This window comes from Oncorhynchus kisutch, linkage group LG7, assembly GCF_002021735.2.
Source record: "Oncorhynchus kisutch isolate 150728-3 linkage group LG7, Okis_V2, whole genome shotgun sequence".
Lineage (NCBI taxonomy): Eukaryota > Metazoa > Chordata > Actinopteri > Salmoniformes > Salmonidae > Oncorhynchus > Oncorhynchus kisutch.
Window position 1 is genome coordinate 11,079,749 of NC_034180.2, and position 21,381 is coordinate 11,101,129.

At 45.8% G+C, this 21,381-nt stretch overlaps 1 protein-coding gene across 1 annotated transcript in view; it reads left to right on the forward strand.

The window, feature by feature from the left end:
- Window positions 1-1,460: 1,460 nt before the first annotated feature.
- LOC109894786 (spermine oxidase-like) overlaps window positions 1,461-21,381 on the forward strand; it is a 34,791-nt gene continuing 14,870 nt past the window's right edge. The window contains exons 1-3 of the mRNA XM_031828491.1: window positions 1,461-1,596; window positions 9,881-10,115; window positions 11,204-11,430. Coding sequence (XP_031684351.1) covers window positions 9,908-10,115; window positions 11,204-11,430 — 435 coding nt within the window. The 5' untranslated portion in view covers window positions 1,461-1,596; window positions 9,881-9,907. The remainder of the gene's footprint in view (window positions 1,597-9,880; window positions 10,116-11,203; window positions 11,431-21,381) is intronic.

Below are 21,381 nucleotides of genomic sequence, written 5' to 3' on the forward strand. Positions count from 1 at the left end.
CTTGTAGAATCCATGCCCCAAATAATTCAGGCTTTTCTGGAGACAAAGGGGGGTCTGACCCGGTGGGTGTGCCTAATAAACTGGCCGGTATATATATATATACTGAGTATACCAAACATTAGGAACACCTTCCTAATATTGAGTTGCACCCCCCAAGGCTTAAAAATCATTCTTTAACCTGTCTCCTCCCCTTCATCTACACTGATTTGAAGTGGATTTAACAAGTGACATCGATAAAGGATCATAGCTTTCACCTGGATTCACCTGGTCAGTCTATGTCATGAAAAGAGGAGGTGTCTTCTGCAAACATCTGCAAACATCTGTATGCGATGAGTAAAATTTGATTTGTTTTTTATTTAATCTAATTCCTTCCTTATTCCAGGGTCCTTCCAAACAGGTTTTTTTTTTTTAACTGTGAATTTTAGGGAAGTTTAGAATTTTAGAACTCTAGCCCTGGTTGTAGTTTAGTTGAGCATTTTCACATCGTAAACCAGCACCTGCAAAGTTAATTTACTGTAGGCCTTCTATAAAATGACCTTTTTTTCCTGTCTTTTTTCTCCTTTTCTCTTGAACACTTTTCCCTAGAGTCTGGCACGTGAATAGCTCAGCTGTTGGCCAATATACAATTACAATTTGTGGTGTCTCGAATGATCCTTTCTCAGTTAGCCATTGTGGGCACTCACCTCAGGCACTGTTTGTTGGGCAGGTCAGGGTTGCTCATATTAATTAAGACCCAATGCAGTCTTTTTTATTTTATTTTTTTAATCATCACTTGTATGTCTAATAAATCACGGTGTGTGTTTATTTTAATGAAAATAACTCCAAATATATTTCAATTGCCATTGAAATGCTTAGTCTGATCGTGTGGGTGTGTTGATGCAGTTGCAAATATATTTACATACACAGCCCTGATTGGCGGATAGGATTGTCTGGACTAGTCTAGAGCATAGCCACATACCACTTCAAAGTAAGAGGATACATATTACACAAATAAAAGATGTGATTGGTCAGAATATTCAGGTTGTGATGTCATCGTCTAGGCCAAAAACTCCATGATCAGTGCTACCCGAGATTCTTGGGACATCCGTAGGTACCCTAACCTTAACCTTAACCCATACCTTAACCAATACCTTAACCATAACCATAACCTTAACCATAACCCTTACCCAACCCTAACCTTAACCCTTACCGTAACCATTGTAAATATCAGCTTCAGTCGTGGAAGGGAAGTCCTAAGGATCCTAAAATAACAAGAACCAAAACTCCATCCCACCTGAACAGGTTGAAATTTTAGGCGTTTTTTTTTCCTCTCCAAAAGCTCTTAAACTAACAGTGCCTTATCATAATTTCCCAAATTTCAGAATGTTATTGCGATCTCATTGCGCGGAAATACCATAAAATGTAAATACATAAATAATAATAATAAATGAAATCACGTTTTTGCACTGCTCCTTTAAGCAGGGAGGCAGCGGCAACAGGGAACTGGCTGCTTCTGGTTTCTAGCACATATAAATACCAAGCGGAGCCGGGTACGAGGAAAACACAAAGGAAAAGAGGAGAATTCTCACGTTTAAAACTGAAGACTAACGGAGTCAGGTAATGAGCGCCTCCTGAAATCAAGCTTGTTTCGTAGAAGGTAAAACATGTGAAACGCCATTTGTCGCAGGTTATAATATTCATCAACATTGTGGACAGCAACGAAGTAAACAGCTGAGCTGCAGCTGTCAGTAGGCTATGGTGTGTACTTGTTGTAGGCAAAGTCTATTAATGCCAAATGTTGAATTATGTGCCGCTGTATTAGACCAATAAAATCTAACGCGAATGATCGCAATTTCATTATTCACATCGCTTTGTGAAATTATGCGGTTAAATCTTCAAAGCATTATGGCCATAGCCTAAGTTTCATTCTGTGTAAAAATGTGTATTCTATTGTATTTTCTATTCCGTTTTGACTCGATATGTCTCCCCGGTTGAATGGTTACAGGGAATCAGGATATCTCACAGGAAAAGAACTAGTCGTTCTTCTTTGTTTCCAACTGTGGTCTGTGTTGCCACATTGACTATTACGTGGCAGAGGATGAGATACACATAGCCGTGCATAGCCTGTCTGGAACTCAAGGCTACTTTCTCTGTGGTCAGCAAAATAAACTTGAGATTATTTCAGTGACATTTTCTCTCTCTTTCCGTCTCTATCTTGCCTGTATTATTTATCCCTCTTCATTTATTTATGAATTGACTAGAATGTTAATGGGATGCAATATCATTTCATTCAATTGACTTGTTTTACAATGCTATTGTAACTTGATTAAATCCCAGCCCCTTATCTGTAACCCAATGAATAAGAAAATATATGGAAAAAAAATAACTACATCGGTTCTTGTGAAATTCCACTAGTTTATGCATGAATAATTACCAGCATATGCACATTGCCTGAAGGTGTGATAGCCTTGTTCTAGAAATCAAGTGAAGTATTATCATTACGTGAGGTAAATAATATGATCTGTCTGAACTCCATGCTGTCAGGTGGTATCCACATATCCACACATTCACCGTTCACTTTTCAGCCTTTTCAAAAGGCACTACTGTCCATTGTGCACCACCTGACTTGATAATCTCCCTTCCTGTCCCTGCCCTTTTTGCTTGTGAATGAGTTTATTGCAACCTGGGTCTTCACTCGGCACCAAATGTAAGAAAACAGACTGAAATGGAGAGGGAATACTCTGAATTTGTCCAATACGAAACACTCATTTGAGTTTTCGGTTACAAAGCGTTTTGGTACGGTGTACACTAATGAATACTGCCGTGAAGGAGCGCATTCCAACCTGTAACTGCTGCTTACCTTTGGCATTGCCACTCTAGTCCTAGGAGCACCACACTCCTGTTTATACGGCTCCAGAATGGATGACACCCAAGCATCAGTTCTAGCATTGCCAGCCAGAGGCCGTCCCCTAGCCCTAACATCCCAGCTCTGGAACACCGGAGCTGGGTGAGAGGTGTGGAATGTCTGGGGCCTGTCTGGCACGGGGCCTGGGCCCCTAAGGCTAGAGGGCTCTTGTCCTTTTTGATATCTGAGGTTTTGAGGAAGTGAGATGTCATGTTGTCACACTGGCAAGCACCGTAGGGCACACTAGGGGTTTGATCCAGACCAGAGATGTTCCAGGGTTGTCGGGTATGGCATGAAAGCACCTGTGGAGTGGACTGAAGTGCAGATGAGGAGGAGATGGATGGAGGAATGGTGTGTGTGTGTGTGTTTTGTTTTTAGGAAGGCTGGTATTTGGGAAGGAAAAGGGTGTTGTGGTGACCTTACAACTCAACAAATGACAGGCAGATATATATTTTTTAACCTTACAGTCCCTTTTATGCCCTGGCCCGCCCCTGGAAAGAGCAAACTCGAGCCACGTCAGTCAAATGTAGGCTAGGTTGCTCGTTTCTAGGTCACAACCTGTAGAGTTCCCCACCCCGGGTCCAGCCCCCCATTAATCTGCATGCTGCGGCATGACGGGTGAGAGAGGAGTGGTGACATGTGGCGAGTGCATTCACCGGCCAGGGATAATAGAATCACAGCGGCTCTATGTCTAGGTCCAAGGAGAGAGAGAGAGGGAGAGAGAGGTGTGTGTGTGGGTGTGTACATGCGTGTATGTGACCTGTGAAATCGCAACCCCATTCTGTGATCTTAAACAATCTTACAGCTGTTTTTTAATAAAGTATAGTAGTATCATAGTATTACTGTAATAGGACTACAGTTGGCAGCGTCACTGTATAGCAACACTGTAAATACAATGTTCTGGGACGTTCAATATATTTTTGCTCTCCTGTGATTCCGAAAGTAAGGCTGAGTTTGCGTGTTATGCCATTTTTACACAGTGATTTATGGTAGTGCTTGCATACGCATCACCAATTGCTTCCCAAGTAAATGTGGATGCAGGAATAAAGCTTTGGAGAGGCATATGTCACGAGCAGGCTTTTCTGTTACTTCCTTTCCGATTTTTGTAATCTTTCTTCAGAATCACTGAAGGAATCCAGGGCCCGCTAACAGTTTGTCCCAAATGGCACCCTATTCCCAATACAGTGCACTACTTCTGACCGGGGCCCCAAGTTGTGCGCTATTTGGGACCCTCTGTGTCTCATTTAATACATAGTCACAGGCCCTTCTAGCCTCTGGGAAAGGGGGATACCTGCATTCAACTGAAATGTGTGTGTGTGGGGGGGGGGGGGGGGGGGGGGCAGTTGTTGGTGGTTAACTGGGGCAGAACTGCAGATATTTCCACCTTTCCGCCTCAGGGGTTTTGAACCAGAGACCTCTAACCGCTAGGCTTACATGCCTCTGTAGAGTGACTGTAGTCTTAAGGATGAGTAGGGGTACTTTGCCTGTTTAGGCATGTCACCTTGTGTTGTGGGGACGGGGGAAGGAACACATGGGGAAACGTGTTTGCTTCATATTTTTCATCTCGTATTCCCTCTCACTTGATGAGAGGCAGCCCTAACTCAGCCTTAGCACTAATAACAAAAAAATATCTCCACATTTTGGTTTTGGCCCTAAAAATAAAATGAGAAAAAAAAGCGGAAATAGTAATGTTTGTTAATTTTGAGACGTCTTAGCCAGTGTAGACTTCCTCAGAATAGTCCGAATTAACCTTTTGTGACTCCCAAACCCGCATGCGGGAGCGTAATCATCGCTACTGTTGGTACATTCACAGCTGAATAGGGAGTCATTGGAACGCAGCGCTTTCAAAACCTGGGGCACTTCCGGATTGGATTTTTCTCAGGCTTTCGCCTGCAACATCAGTTCTGTTATACTCACAGACAATATCTTTACAGTTTTGGAAACGTTACAGTGTTTTCTATCCAAAGCTGTCAATTATATGCATATTCTAGCATCTTTTCCTGACAAAATATCCCGTGTAAAATGTTTTTTTTTTTCTAAAAAAATGAAAATACTGCCCCCTAGTACCAAGAGGAGATCTTAGTGGCCCAATTTTTAATCTAGCTAAGACGTTTGATGCCGTAGTTATCAATGAAAAGATGTGCATGAAAATGACTCGTCTCTCGTTGAATGACAACAAAGACTTTATTGAAGAATCCCTACTGTTGACCAATCACCGACGAACGGGGCGTAGACTTCAGCTCCAAACTTCGGCTGGAAGTGAAAAAAAACCTTCACCGATGTCAAAAACGAATGAAAAAAAACCGTCACAATGTCATCATAGTATATGCACAAACTCTTCTGGACTGTTTTGGCTGGGAAGCGTGCGGACGCCTTTACCTTATCGGCCTTGGGTGAGCTCCACTGTGGGTCCTCCTCCCGGGTCAACAGGAAATGTCTCAGTGACCTACAATAAGGTCACTGAGACATCACACCCCGCTGTATCCTCACGGAGGCCCGCGGTGTGCTCGTGTCTTATCTTACATGTGTCTGCCTGAACTTAGCAAGAGGTCCATTTCATCCCCCGTTACCTCTCATTTCAATTACATTAAAACAACATACTTTTGTATTTGGTCCATGAAACAAGCTGCACTACAAATGAGAAAAGCACGTGTGTGTGTGTCAACATTTCATATAGATTAATATGTGACAGAAGGAAGGATTGAAAAAGACAATCATGAGCAGTAAAAATACTTCTCATTGTTTCCTCAGCCCGCAGGCACTTAGTCAGCTGACTCTTAACTCCACCATCGTTTCAGTTGTGAGGTGACCCGGGGATGCCTATTAGCCCAAAGAAATGGATGAATGTTGTCATAATTAGGATCGTCATTATCGGGAGTATTATTTCTGTTTGTGTGTTTACCAGTGGAGGCTCCTCAGAGGAGGAAGGAGAGGACCGTCCTCAGATAATTTCATAAAAACAGTGAAACATTTAAAAAGGTATACTTTTTTAGATAAAACTGAACTCAATATATACACGTCACCAAATAATTTATTGAAACAGTGTTTTGCAATGAAGGTCTACAGTAGCCTCAACAGCACTCTGTAGGGTAGCACCATGTTGTAGCCGGAGGACAGCTAGCTTCGGGCCTCCTCTGGGCACATTGACTTCAATACAAATACCTAGGAGGCTCATGGTTCTCACACCCTCCAATAGACTTACACGGTAATTATGACAACTTCCGGAAGACATCCTCCAACCTATCAGAGCTCTTGCAGCATGAACTGATATGTTATCCACCCAATCAAAGGATCAGAGAACAAATCTAGTACTGAAAGCATAAGCTACAGCCAGCTAGTACTACAGTGCATACAATTTGGTGAGTTGTTGACTCAAAGAGAGAGCGACAATAGTAGCACAGTTTTGAACAAATGCATTTATTCCAAAATGAAGGAAGGAGGGATTCATTTACTTAGCTAGCTAATACAGCTAGCTAGTTTAGCCTGCTCAAACAGAGGGATGTTACAGTATGTGTGTGTGTAGCCACTCAATTCTTGCTGATAAGGTCCTCCCCCCTGCTGCTCGGTTGGGGCTATTCATTCCATGCCTCAAGGCTACAAGACTAATCCTCTGTTCCTAAACATGGCCTATATACGTAGAAACCGCCATTGCTATGCCAAATGAGAATCCATTCTGACATAATAAGTAGTTTCACGGCATTCTGCTTTTTTTGTATTAAATGTTTGTCATCTGTGACAAATACCACAACTTTGTTGATCGAGTTATGATCAGCACTTTTCAGGATCGTGTGAATATTCCAGGTAAGGCATGACAGTCAAATGAATCAAATCTCATTTTATTTGTCACATACACATGGTTAGCAGATGTTAATGCGAGTGGAGCGAAATGCTTGTGCTTCTAGTTCCGACAATGCAGTAATAACCAACGAGTAATCTAACCTAACAATTTCACAACAGCTACCTTATACACACAAGTGTAAAGGGATGAAGAATATGTACATAAAGATCTATGAATGAGTGATGGTACAGAACGGCATAGGCAAGATGCGGTAGATGGTATCGAGTACAGTATATACATATGAGATGAGTAATGTAGGGTATGTAAACATATACAATGTGAAGAAATCGATGCAGACAGTGAAAACATCCCAAATGACACCCTATTCCCTATATATTACACTACTTTTGACCTTTTGTAAAGTGCTACGAAACAGATGCAGAAAGAGGACACATCCCAAATGGAACCCTAGTGCACTACGTAGGGAATATGTAGGTAATATGGTGCCATTTGGGATGCACAGACTCTTTGAATGGTCTAGCCAGCTAGCACTTGTCCAGACATGTTTTTCTTCCTTCTCAGCCTGCTACGATGATCATTTCCCACTACTAAGTTAACACTCTCAGTCTTGGGATGCAGACAGCTGTGAGGTTAAAGGTGAACACAGCTGGGAAGAAGGTTTTGAACTTCTAGTGTTGCAATCACTGCTGCTTGTGCTTGAAATGTATCTAACCTTTCTGCGACACACTGAACTATATTAGTTCCCATAGTCTGTACAGCATTTTGAATATGATCCACACTGCAGTTGGCGCCTGTAATGTTGGTGTCTAACTTTCCTGAGATATTTAGGCTGCGTTTACACAGGCAGCCCAATTCTGATATTTTTCCACTAATTGGTCTTTTGACCAATCACATCAGATCTTTTTCAGAGCTGATCTGATTAGTCAAAAGACAAATTAGTGAAAAAATGCCTGTGTAAACACACCCACTGTGTACCCTATTCGAGCCTTATTACACACAGCTAGTTTGAAACCGGTTTCGAAGAGACGTCTTGCCCATGGCACATCGCCCATGACACATTGTGTAAAGAGACAGTTAGTTCCCAGAGTCTACACTGCATGTGATATGATTAAGCAATAAGGCCCGGATGGGTGTGGTATATGGTCATTATACTATGGCAACACGGAGTGCCTAGTTACAGCCCTTAGCCGTGGTATATTGGCAACACCCGAGGTGCCTTATTGCTATGATAAACTGGTTACCAACCTAATTAAAGCAATAAAAAAAAAAGTTGTCATACCCATTGAATATGGTCTGATATACCACAGCTTTCAGCCAATCAGCATTCAAGGCTGAAACCGCCCAGTTTATAATCCACATTTTGGTCTGGGTGATAGTAAGTGTACTCAAATTTGTTTGTCGTTTTGGCTCTGTCCTCTTGCACTTTGTGTACCAATATGGTGTCATTTGAAACAGGAAACGGCAAACCTTCGGGAAACTCAGCTGAGCAGCATGCTTCAGACGGAGCTACAGTTCTAAATAGAAGAGGTAACGGATTCACTGAACCGGTTTGACCATTTGACCCCGATTCCCAGAGAAACGGCCTTTTTCTTGTGTGTATTGCGAGACATTTCTCAGTATGGTGCCGCAGCATTTCCATGTGCAGTAGCATTGCCATGGTGACCGAGCAAGGAGGGTTTTTTGGGGGGGAGTGGAGTGCAGTGCATCACATGTAGGAACTGAAGGTAGCATATGGTCTCACCTCTGGGGGGGGGGGGGGTGCTCTCAGGGATGCAACAATTGAAAGAAGGGGGGGGGGGGATGGAACACTTTACTACTCTGTTTAGTCTGTATCATAAATACATTTTCCTCCCTGGTCCCTCCATCTCCTCTTCATCTTTCTCATACAGACATACTTTTTTCTCTTTGACTCTCCTTGCTTTTCCTATTTCCCCCCCCCCCCCTCTTTCTTTCTCTCTCTTCTTACCCTGTTTCCTTTCTTCCTCTGCCTGCTTTGTGTCAAATGTGCCTATTTTCCATTTGGCAAGGTGCTGGGGGTACAGTTCAGCTCACTTGCGTATACACACACACACACACACTACCACTTCAATGAGAGAGGTGGAAGGAAGTCTGTGAGGGGAAAAACATGTTTCATTTCACCTCAACGTTTCGACCCTGCAATGCCCTGTCGCCCCAAAACAGTCCATTAAGGACCCGAATGGGCCTCGTTCATTTGGTGTTGCTTTGCGTTTTGTTTCGAGACAATATTAGATTAGTATAATGGGATCAGCGAGATGCGCTTTAAATATGCTCCCTTTTTACATTTGTTGCCTCAGACACAGTTGTCTGTACGTTATTATACACTGAGTGGTTCAAGACCGTATACCACGGGCATGGCGAAGCATGTATTTTTACTGCTCTAATTACGTTGGTAACCCGTTTATAATAGCAATAAGGCACCTCGGGGGTTTGTGGTATATGGGTAATATACAGGCACATTGCGTCGTGCATAAGAACAGCCCTTAGCCATGGTATATTGGCCATCTACTACACCTCCTCGGGCCTTATTGCTTAAATATAATAAGCCCCAACTACACAGCGCAGCTACTTGTTAGCCATCTAACAGTGAGGTGTTTTTAACCAGGTCTAGGGTAGGTATGTTTTCCAGACACAGTGTCTTAGACAGCTTACACCACACTAGGCCACGAAATATCAAAACCTGTTGTAATAACGTGATGAACCCGTTCCCCTTTCACACTCAAAGTATGTGTACTTGGGAAGGCGTGATGGAATTCTGCTTCCGGAATGGATTGATGTCATAACGGGTGTTTGATCTGAAAGAGGGTTTGTGGTCAAGTACTGTGTACGGAGGCCTTTACTTTGAACTGAAAACACTCCATCGAGTACACACCGATACCCAAGGATGCTATCTTACCCTGTGTGAAAAGATACTTTCTGTCCTCATCTTGCCCGAGGGGAAACTGACTTGCTTTGTTTTGTTGTTGTTGTTGTTGTTGTTGTTGTGTGCTGTCACATTCCGTCCATGTTTATTGGACAGGACAGTGAGGAAGAATGAGAGGGCAAGGAGTCCCATTCGAACCCGTGCTGGCAGCGGAATGGGTTCCACAGTCAGCGCTTTACACCGCTAGACCCCCCCCCCCCCCAAAGGCTCTCCTTGTTTTTAACTAACGGTTTCTCTGTTTCTGCTTCCCCCTCAGACCCCCTAGAAGAGGAGCGTGGACGGCATGCAAAGTTGCGAAATATCTTCAGACAGCACTGATGACCCCCTTAGTAGAGACCTCCGCACTCGTCGACAGCCTCGAATAGTAGTGATCGGCGCGGGCTTGGCCGGCCTCGCAGCTACCAAGAGCCTCCTGGAGAGCGGCTTCACGGATGTCACAGTCCTAGAGGCGTCAGACCGCGTCGGAGGGAGAGTTCAAAGCATTCAGCACGGTAAGACATGATGCTGTGAACCTTACAGTACAAAGAGTGAGTGAGGAAACAACACGCGGTGGAAATGATGCTCAACCCAACCTTGGAATTTCATGGGTTATGACTCAATGGGTGTTTTTTTTTGTTTCTTAAATAGTTGACATTTTCTGTATTCTGAAAGCTCCAAACCTCACTCACTGAGACATTCGACATGTCTGTGTGTAATCATCAGGTTGTTTCCCCCGCACTCGCGTCTAGCTGTCAAACAGTCCCCCCCCCCCCCCCCCCCCCCACCCCCCCCATCTATTCTCTATGGGGCTACGCTATCAGTGCTAATGCTAAAAGCCTTCCCAAAATAACACTGGATCAGAATGTGTGCTTTGCAAAGTCCAATTAAGCTTTCACAATTCAAAAATGTGAAATGTGATTGGGGAATTTGTCTGTGGTTAGTTGTGCGAAATCCCCTTTGAGCTGAACAAGTTAGAAGATTACTCCCATTGCCACACATGGCTTTAATTCAATATTTAAAAATATCTATATTTATCCCTGTTCCTCATTCTCTACGAAGTCGTTTCAATCACATGTATCTCTCGAATAGGTGGTTGTGGCATCCTCAAAATGTCCTGTAGGCTGCAGTCACATTCTCTGACTTGACTCCCTCTAATTGCACTTCCTTTTCACTTCCATTCCATTAAAACAACTTCCTGTTCTCATTTCTCTGTTTATTTAATTGAATTCATGTTCCATTCCATTCAACTTATTCCCAAATGAATTGACACAAACAATCAAGTTCTTGGGGGGAGGTAAACAAAGTTTGTAAGTGTAACCCCAAAGGTGCATCTGATATGGCACATTATTCCCAATATATTGCACTACTTTTGACCAGAACCTAGGCCTGTCCCAAAATCCCCACTACTTGCTATGCCAAAACATTGTTTCATATTGGGACAGAGACTAAGTCTATTATATATTTTTAGGCCATTTAGCAGATGCGTTTATCCAAAGCTTACATTTTGGATGTATGGTCCCAGGAATCCAACCCACGATCCTAGCATTGCAAAAGAGAGGACCACATTCTTCTTCATCTTATTCTCCTCTCTCTATTCCAGGACAAACGACTTTGGAGCTCGGCGCCACCTGGATCCATGGCGCTAACGGGAACCCAGTATACCACTTGGCGGAGGACAACGGGCTGCTGGAGCACACCACGGATGGCGAGCACAGCGTGGGCCGTATCAGCCTGTACACCAAGAACGGCGTGGCCCACTACCAGACCAACAGCGGTACCAGGATCCCCAAGGACCTGGTCGAGGAGTTCAGTGACCTCTACAATGAGGTGAGGGTAGAGAGGTGTGTGTGTGTGTGTCCAGATTACCACTGATGTGTGCACATGAAGGGAGCCACCCATGACTGAATGTAGATACTGTACGTACACAGTGGCACATATGCTCAGGTGTGTGTGTATAATACAGGTGCATTTGTGTATAATACAGGTGCATTTGTGTATAATACAGGTGCATTTGTGTATAATACAGGTGCATGTGTGTATAATACAGGTGCGTGTGTGTATAATACAGGTGCGTGTGTGTATAATACAGGTGCGTGTGTGTATAATACAGGTGCGTGTGTGTATAATACAGGTGCGTGTGTGTATAATACAGGTGCGTGTGTGTATAATACAGGTGCGTGTGTGTATAATACAGGTGCGTGTGTGCATAATACAGGTGCGTGTGTGCATAATACAGGTGCGTGTGTGCATAATACAGGTGCGTGTGTGCATAATGCAGGTGCGTGTGTGTATAATGCAGGTGCGTGTGTGTATAATGCAGGTGCGTGTGTGTATAATGCAGGTGCGTGTGTGTATAATGCAGGTGCGTGTGTGTATAATGCAGGTGCGTGTGTGTATAATGCAGGTGCGTGTGTGTTCAATACAGGTGTGTGGGTGTATAATACAGGTGTGTGTGTGTGTGTGTGTGTGTGTATAATACAGGTGCGTTTGTATAATACGTGTGTGTGTATAATACAAGTGCGTGGGTGTATAATACAGGTGTGTGTGTGTGTATATAATACAGGTGCATGTGTGTGTGTGTACAATACAGGTGAGTGTGTATAATACAGGTGTGCAGGGAAACTCACCGTGATCCAGTGAAGCGTGTCATTCCCTGTTCAGCTACCTCAGAGCGTTGTTAGTCACACACCATTGGCTTCCCCCCCACTACCATTCAGATCTGTGCAATTAGACACGGTGCAGAGCAAAGGGGGATGCTTTCGACACACTTCCCTTTGTCTGTGTTCCTGAGTAAATCTCGCAATAGTTCCGTTCCATAAGTGTTGCAAGCAGCGAAGTTGCCAATAAAGAACACATGCCAGTCAGTTCTTAAAGGATTCACATTGGGTGGGCCAGAAAGCGGTGTATCAAGCTTGTGGTGACGTCGGATGTTCGGGAACGTTTACGGAACTGGGACCATTTCAAGGCACTTGAACACAGAAGCACTTTCGCTATTCACGTTCACACAGCATTCTCCACAGCAGCACCTGTTCCTTTAACAACACACTGTACGAACAGGAATAATACACGGCAATAACGCAGAGTTTCCAAACCCAGAGGCGCAACATTGCGAGACTTCCGAGAAGTTAATTTGAGAAGGTAATGGGGGAAGTGGGAAAATTCTTCCTTTTCAGCTGTTGATTTTCTTGAAATCTAAAAGCACGTCTTCGATTCGAGCCGATAAGTAACTGAACTTGTTATGACTACAACATGGTGAATGTGTTCAAAATGACTTTGTGTCTAAGAAGTGCCTTTTGATTTAGACGGCCTGCGCATGCACAGGTCGGCGTGAGACGAGCTTAGCTAGCCAACGTCTCCAAGGCATCGCCTACTAGCGCGATTGAGGAGTCCTACTGGAAGCCGTTTCTACATATCTTCATACTAAAACCATCGTTGGTAATAATTAGGGAGCTGTAACATACAGTGTGATCCATGCTTTTCTCCTGATTGCTTGCGTGTCAGTCTGCATACCTCTGTGCTGCAGCAGCATCGACACAGCAGAGCATCGCTATGCATTAGGCTAACCCCCCCCCCCCCCCCCCCCCCCCCCCCCCCAACGTGCATCCTTACAGTAGCAGGAAACGGTTATCCCCACCATGTATCATTACAACTGCGCTAATCCACCTGGAAATCAGCATAATTAACTAAGCTGTAGGATTAGCATAACAAGGCTGACTTGTTTCGCATGACGATGTGAGGTACGTAGACATCCTGTTGGTTTAGGTCTAGTGTTTCGTGATTGTGAGGCAACGGACTGTCACGAATCCCGTTTCCTGAGTCTGTTTTTGCCAGTGTTCTGTCCTGGAGTGTTTTTTCCGGCGTCCTGGAACGCACCCTGTCTGGTTGCCGGGCAATGTAGCCAGTTGGGAGTTCTGATTACCCGCACCTGTATCCCATCAGCTATCTGCACACCTGGTCCTGATCATCATCTCTCCTCTTCATAAGCCCGGACCTGACAACCATTCCCTGCCGGATCGTTAGCCATGAACAGTATGTTGTGCTATAGTATCAGCCTCAAGTTGGATAGAATTTGTTTTGTTGTTTTGTACGTCTTGCTTGCCTTCAACTTACCTCCGTTTGTTCTGTCTTCAGTTACTCACCCGGATCATTTACCCCATTCCTGCCTGGTCGTCGTCGGATTACGCTTCCCCATTGGATCCACCTATTTACTCCCATCAACTCACCACCGCTGCCCGCTACGCCACCTGGATGTATCTACCCACTCACATTCACTTGTAAATAAATACTCACCTTCTTCCTACTCTCCTTGTCCTGGTCTGCTTCTGGGTTCAATTTTGAAGAAACGTGACAGAACGATCCGGCCAAGGATGAACCCAGCGGACCTGGATTCCGTTTGCCATGCCATTACCCAGCAGGGGAAGACACTGGGACAACACAAGACGGCGCTACAGGAGATAGCGGGTGCAATCCAGAAGTTATCTGCTAGCTTGACACAAATCCAGGATCAGCTCAGTTTGCTGGCGATTCATTCACCACCTGTTTCACCCATCTCACCTGCCGTGTCTGATGCGGTTTCCTTCCGTGAACCCAAGGTACCGACGCCTGATAAATATGAAGGGGATTTGGGAAGATGCCGTTCGTTTCTTATGCAGTGTGGGTTAGTGTTTGATCTGCAGCCCCATTCTTACGCCACTGACAAGGCTAGGATAGCCTTTGTTATTGAACTGCTGCGTGGAAGAGCTCTGGAATGGGCTTCAGCCGTTTGGGAACGACAGGAGACCTGCATGGCTTCATACCAGGAATTCACGGGAGAGATGAGAAGGCTTTTTGACCATCCAGTCCGAGGTAAGGACGCAGCTAAACGTTTGTTCACTCTTCGCCAAGGAGCTCGCAGTGTGGCAGACTTTATGATCGAGTTCAGGACATTGTGTGTGGAGAGTGGTTGGAATGAGGAGTCACTACAAGCGGCTTTTTACCACGGGTTGTCGGAGCAACTCAAGGACGAGCTGATATCTTATCCAGAGCCTAGTGACCTAGACAGCTTGGTCACTTTATCTATTCGGGTAGATAATAGAGTCCGAGAGAGAAGGAGGCAGAAGCAGTGGGGCCCATCCAATCAATCAGCAACTCGGTTACCATTCGGTTCAGGAAGTGAACCAGAACGTATTGATCGTTATTCCCCACACGGGATTAGTGGAGGGGTCTTGCCACCAGATCCTGAACCAATGCAAGTGGGGAGACATAGGCTAACTAAGGAGGAGCGCCAACGTAGACGTGAGACCAACAGCTGTCTCTACTGTGGTAGCTCAGGACATTACATCTCCGCTTGTCCACAGCGCTCGTTAAACTGCCCGGCTCGCTAGTTTTGGGAGGAATTTTAGCGAGCCAGTTTCAACCTCTCAAGAATCCTGTCAGACCCCGTTTTCCTGCGACCCTTATGAATAAGGATCAGAGCTTAGAGATGAACGCTTTTATCGATTCAGGTGCCGATGGCAGCTTTATTGATGCCGACTTGGTGGAACAGCTGGGGCTTTCCAAGGAGCAATTGCCGGAAGCCATTGAAGCAACCACTCTGAACGGCAGTAGTCTGGCACGGATCACTATGAGGACTGAACCGGTTAAGATGTTGTTGTCAGGGAATCATTCAGAGTTTATCTCCTTCTTCATTCTGTCCTCGCCCCATGTTCCTCTGGTTCTTGGTTACCCCTGGCTGAAGGAACACAATCCCTCGTTTGATTGGGTGACGGCTAAGATAACTAGTTGGAGCATTGATTGTCATGCTAACTGTCTTAGGACTGCCTGTTCTCCTGCCGTTTCCAGTCAGGTCAGTGCCTCTGCTCCTCCTGATTTGTCCCTGGTGGGTGAAGTATTCAGTAAACAGAAGGCTCAGTCCCTTCCTCCCCACCGACCTTATGACTGTGCGATTAATCTGTTTCCTGGAGCCGCCTTTCCCAAGGGACGGTTATACAGTATCTCTCGACCTGAACGTGAAGCCTTGGAGACCTACATCAAGGAGTCTCTAGCTGCAAGTCTCATTCGGCCCTCGTCATCACCTCTGGGAGCAGGATTTCTTTTTTGTGAGCAAGAAGGATGGCTCTCTTCGACCGTGTATTGATTATCGGGGTTTGAATGATATTACGGTCAAGAACAAGTATCCCCTGCCCTTGATGAGCTCGGCTTTCGATTCTTTACAGGGTGCTACGGTTTTTACGAAGCTTGATTTACGTAATGCTTATCATTTGGTTCGGATCAAGGAGGGGGACGAGTGGTTGACTGGGTTCAATACTCCGATGGGACATTTCGAGTACCAGGTGATGCCGTTTGGACTGACCAACGCTCCTGCTGTGTTCCAAAGTATGGTGAATGACGTTCTGAGAGATATGATTGGTATTTTTGTGTTCGTTTACCTGGATGATATCCTCATCTTCTCGAAGGAGCTTTCTAGCCACGTTCAGCATGTCAAGCAGGTCCTGCAGCGGTTATTGGAGAACCGTCTGTTCGTGAAGGCTGAGAAGTGCGATTTTCACGCCCACACGACGTCCTTCCTCGGGTACATCATCTCCAGGGGAGAGATCAAGATGGACCAAGAGAAGGTTCGGGCGGTTCGGGATTGGGTCCAGCCCGGTACGAGATTGCAGCTCCAGAGATTCCTGGGGTTTGCGAATTTTTATCGGAGGTTTATCCGTGATTACAGCCGGGTGGCCGCCCCTTTAACTGTACTGACGTCTTGCACCAGAAAGTTCTGTTGGTCTCCTGAGGCAGACCGAGCATTTCTAGATTTGAAGAGCCGATTCACCAACGCCCCGATTCTCTCTCAACCTGACACTTCCCGTCAGTTCGTTGTGGGGGTGGGCGCCATCCTGTCCCAGCGTAGCTCCACTGACGGTAAACTCCATCCCTGCGCCTTCTACTCTTGTCGTCTTTCTCCAGCTGAAAGAAACTACGATGTGGGTAACCGGGAGCTTCTCGCTGTGAAGCTCGCCTTGGAGGAGTGGCGTCACTGGTTGGAGGGAGCGGAGCAACCGTTTGTGGTCTGGACTGACCACAAGAATCTGGCTTACGTGCAATCGGCTAAACGTCTCAGCTCCCGTCAGGCCCGGTGGGCTTTGTTTTTTGGACGCTTCAATTTTTCCCTGACGTTCCGACCTGGGTCGAAGAACGGGAAGGCGGACGCCCTGTCCCGGATGTTCTCCAAGACGGAGGAGAGTGGGGCCAAGACTGAGACGATTCTTCCCCAGAACGTTGTCGTGGGAGCCGTTACATGGAGGATTGAGGAGGAGGTGATGGCGGCTCTTCGGACACAGCCCGGGCCCGATAACGGTCCACCCGATCGGTTGTTCGTGCCTGAGTCGGTTCGTTCTGCTGTCCTTCAGTGGTCCCACGCCAGCAAGATAGCTTGTCACCCTGGTGTTGCTCGGACTATGGCGTTACTGCGCAGACGATTTTGGTGGCCTGCCATGGGAGAAGATACCCGGAGGTTTGTTGCCGCTTGTCCTGTTTGTGCGCAGAATAAGAGTACCAATCGGGCCAGCTCTGGGCTTCTTCACCCCCTACCTATTCTGACCATTGTGGATAGATTCAGCAAGTTTGCCCACTTTGTTCCCCTCTCCAAGCTGCCTTCTGCCACTGAGACGTCCGAGATCCTGGTTAGGGAGGTGTTCAGGGTCCACGGGTTGCCCTGTGACATTGTTTCTGACCGTGGTCCTCAGTTTACCTCTGCTGTCTGGAAGTCCTTCTGTTTGGCCATTGGAGCTACAGTCAGTCTCACATCTGGATTTCACCCCCAATCTAATGGTCAGGCGGAGAGAGCCAACCAGAAGATGGAGTCCACACTGCGCTGTCTTGTTTCCTCTGATCCCACCTCTTGGTCCTCTCAATTACCCTGGGTCGAGTATGCTCATAATACTCTCCCTTCATCTGCCACTGGGATGTCTCCCTTCCAGTGCCTGTACGGTTACCAACCTCCCTTGTTTCCTTCTCAGGAGCGGGCATTCCTGCCCCCGCTTATACCGTTGGAGATAAGGTTTGGTTGGCTACACGGGATCTTCCTCTACGGACTGAGTAGAGGAAACTGTCACCGAAGTTCATTGGTCCGTTTGTAGTGGAGAAGATCATTAATCCTGTTGTGGTCCGACTCAAGTTGCCTGCTACACTAAGAGTACATCCCACCTTTCATGTCTCCTGCCTCAAGCCGGTTCTCCTCAGTCCTCTGTTGCCCCCTCCTCCTCGTCCTCCTCCTCCTCGGATGATCGGAGGTGGTCCTGTCTACACGGTGCGCCGCATCATGGACTCCAGACGGAGGGGTCGAGGGTTCCAGTATTTAGTGGATTGGGAAGGATATGGTCCTGAGGAGAGGAGTTGGATTCCTCGGCGTCAGATCCTTGACGATGACCTGCTTCGTGACTTTTACCGCCTCCACCCTGGCGCTCCGGGTAGTCCGCCCGGTGGCGTTCGTCGGAGGGGGGGGTACTGTCACGAATCCCGTTTCCTGAGTCTGTTTTTGCCAGTGTTCTGTCCTGGAGTGTTTTTTCCGGCGTCCTGGAACGCACCCTGTCTGGTTGCCGGGCAATGTAGCCAGTTGGGAGTTCTGATTACCCGCACCTGTATCCCATCAGCTATCTGCACACCTGGTCCTGATCATCATCTCTCCTCTTCATAAGCCCGGACCTGACAACCATTCCCTGCCGGATCGTTAGCCATGAACAGTATGTTGTGCCATAGTATCAGCCTCAAGTTGGATAGAATTTGTTTTGTTGTTTTGTACGTCTTGCTTGCCTTCAACTTACCTCCGTTTGTTCTGTCTTCAGTTACTCACCCGGATCATTTACCCCATTCCCGCCTGGTCGTCGTCGGATTCCGCTTCCCCATTGGATCCACCTATTTACTCCCATCAACTCACCACCGCTGCCCGCTACGCCACCTGGATGTATCTACCCACTCACATTCACTTGTAAATAAATACTCACCTTCTTCCTACTCTCCTTGTCCTGGTCTGCTTCTGGGTTCAATTTTGAAGAAACTTGACACGGACAAGAAATAGCTGTACGTTTTATTTAGTCTTTGAAAATGTGTTTCAACCGGAGGCTGTTTTATATTGTCAACAAAGGTGTGCTGCATCCTGGGTCGGGGTCATTAGGGCATGCAACAGAAAAGGTTTTCAAGTTATGCAAAGGAATTTAAAAATGCACTTTTCGGGTAGTCCCTCCCCGTTTTCAGTCTGTTTTCTTCCGTTTTGGTGCCTAATGAACAGGAGCCAGGAGCCTGATTCCATGGGAAAATAATGTGAACTTCACTCTGGGACAGCTAAAGCAGTCATTTGAACTGCTCTTGAATAAAACAAAAAAATATATATATTACTCTGACATTTTTAAAGTCATGCCTCCCTCTGTCCTTGCCTTTTCCTATATAAGTCTAAATCAAATCAAATTGTATTGGTCACATACACATGGTTAGCAGATGTTATTGCGAGTATAGCGAAATGCTTGTGCTTCTAGTTCCGACAGTGCAGCAATATCGAACATGTAATCTAACAATTCCACAACTACGTAACACACACAAACTACCTAATATTACCTAATCACACAAAAAAATTACTAATCTTTACTGTACGTAAAGGAATACATATATGGATGAGCAATGACAGAGCGGCATAGGCAAGATGCGATATATGGTATAAAATACATGATGAGTAATGTAATGATGAGTAATGCAAGACATTATTAAATTAAAGTGGCATTATTAAAGTGACTAGTGATCTATTTATTAAAGTAGCCAATGATTTCAAGTCTGTCTGTAGGCAGCAGCCTCTCTGTGTTAGTGATGGATGTTTAACAGTCTGATGGCCTTGAGATAGAAGCTGTTTTTCATTCTTTCGGTCCCAGTTTTGATGCACCTGTACTGATCTCGTCTTCTGGATGATAGCGGGGTGAACAGGCATTGGCTCGGGTGGTGGTTGTCCTTGATTATCATTTTGTCCTTCCTGTGACATTGGGTGCTGTAGGTGTCCTGTTAGTTTGCCCCCGGTGATGCATTGTGCAGACCGCACCACCCTCTGGAGAGCCTTGCGGTTGTGGGCGGTGCAGTTGCCGTACCAGGCGGCAGTATGCTTTCAATTGTGCATCTATAAAGGTTTGTGAGCGTTTTAGGTGACAACATTTCTTTAGCCTCCTGAGGTTGACGGCCCATCAAAGTCCAGGACCCAATTGCACAGGGTGGGGTTGAGATCCAGGGCCTCAAGCTTAATGATGAGCTTGAAAGGTACTATGGTGTTGAATGATGAGCTATAGTCAATGAACAGCATTCTTACATAGGTATTCCTCATGTCCAGATGGGATAGGGCAGTGTTATGGCAATTGCATTGTCTGTGGACCTTTTGGGGCGGTAAATAAATTGAAGTGGGTCTAGGGTGACAGGTAAGGTGGAGGTGATATGATCCTTGACTAGCCTGTCAAAGCACTTCATGATGACGGAAGTGAGTGCTACGGGACGGTAGTCATTTAGTTCAGTTACCTTTGCTTTCTTGGGTACAGGAACAATGGTGGCCATCTGGAAGCATGTGGGGACAGCAGACTGGGATAGGGAGAGATTGAATATGTCTGTAAACACAGCAGCCAGCTGGTCTGCGCATGCTCTGAGGACGCGGCTAGGGATGCCGTCTGGGCCGGCAGCCTTGCGAGGGTTAACACGTTTAAATGTCTTACTCACGTTGGCCAAGGAGAAGGAGAGCCCACGGGCTGTGTCGGTGGCACTGTATTATCCTTAAAGCGGGCAAAGAAGGTGTTTAGTTTGTCTGGAAGCAAGACGGTGGTGTCCGTGACGTCGCTGGTTTTCTTTTTGTAGTCCGTGATTGTCTGTAGGCCCTGCCCTGTGTCTGAGCTGTTGAATTGCGACTCCACCTTGTCTCTATACTGATATTTCACTTGTTTTATTGCCTTGCGGAGGGAATAACAACACTATTTGTATTTGGCCATAATCCCAGTCACTTTTCCATGGTTAAATGCGGTGGTTGGTGCTTTCAGTTTTGTGCAAACTATCCACGGTTTCTGGTTAAGGTAGGTTTTAATAGTCACAGTCGGTACAACATCTCCTATGCACTTCCTTATAAACTCACTCACTGAATCAGCGTATACGTCAATATTATTCTTTAAGGCTACCCGGAACATGTCCAAGAACATGTCCAAGTCCGCGTGATCAAAACAATCTTGAAGTGTGGATTCCGATTGGTCAGACCAGTGTTGAATAGTTCTTAACCTCCAGCGACGAGCAATCCCGTATCCGGGAGCGTCATCATAGCCTCAAGCGCATTACCATAACGCAACGTTCCCTATTCATGAAAATCGCTAATGAAATAAATATATTCAAACACAAGCTTAGCCTTTTGTTATCAACACTGTCATCTCAGATTTTCAAAATATGCGTTACAGCCAACGCTAGACAAAATCAAATCAAAATCAAATCAAATTTATTTATATAGCCCTTCGTACATCAGCTGATATCTCAAAGTGCTGTACAGAAACCCAGCCTAAAACCCCAAACAGCAAGCAATGCAGGTGTAGAAGCACGGTGGCTAGGAAAAACTCCCTAGAAAGGCCAAAACCTAGGAAGAAACCTTGAGAGGAACCAGGCTATGTGGGGTGGCCAGTCCTCTTCTGGCTGTGCCGGGTGGAGATTATAACAGAACATGGCCAAGATGTTCAAATGTTCATAAATGACCAGCATGGTCGTATAATAATAAGGCAGAACAGTTGAAACTGGAGCAGCAGCACAGTCAGATGGACT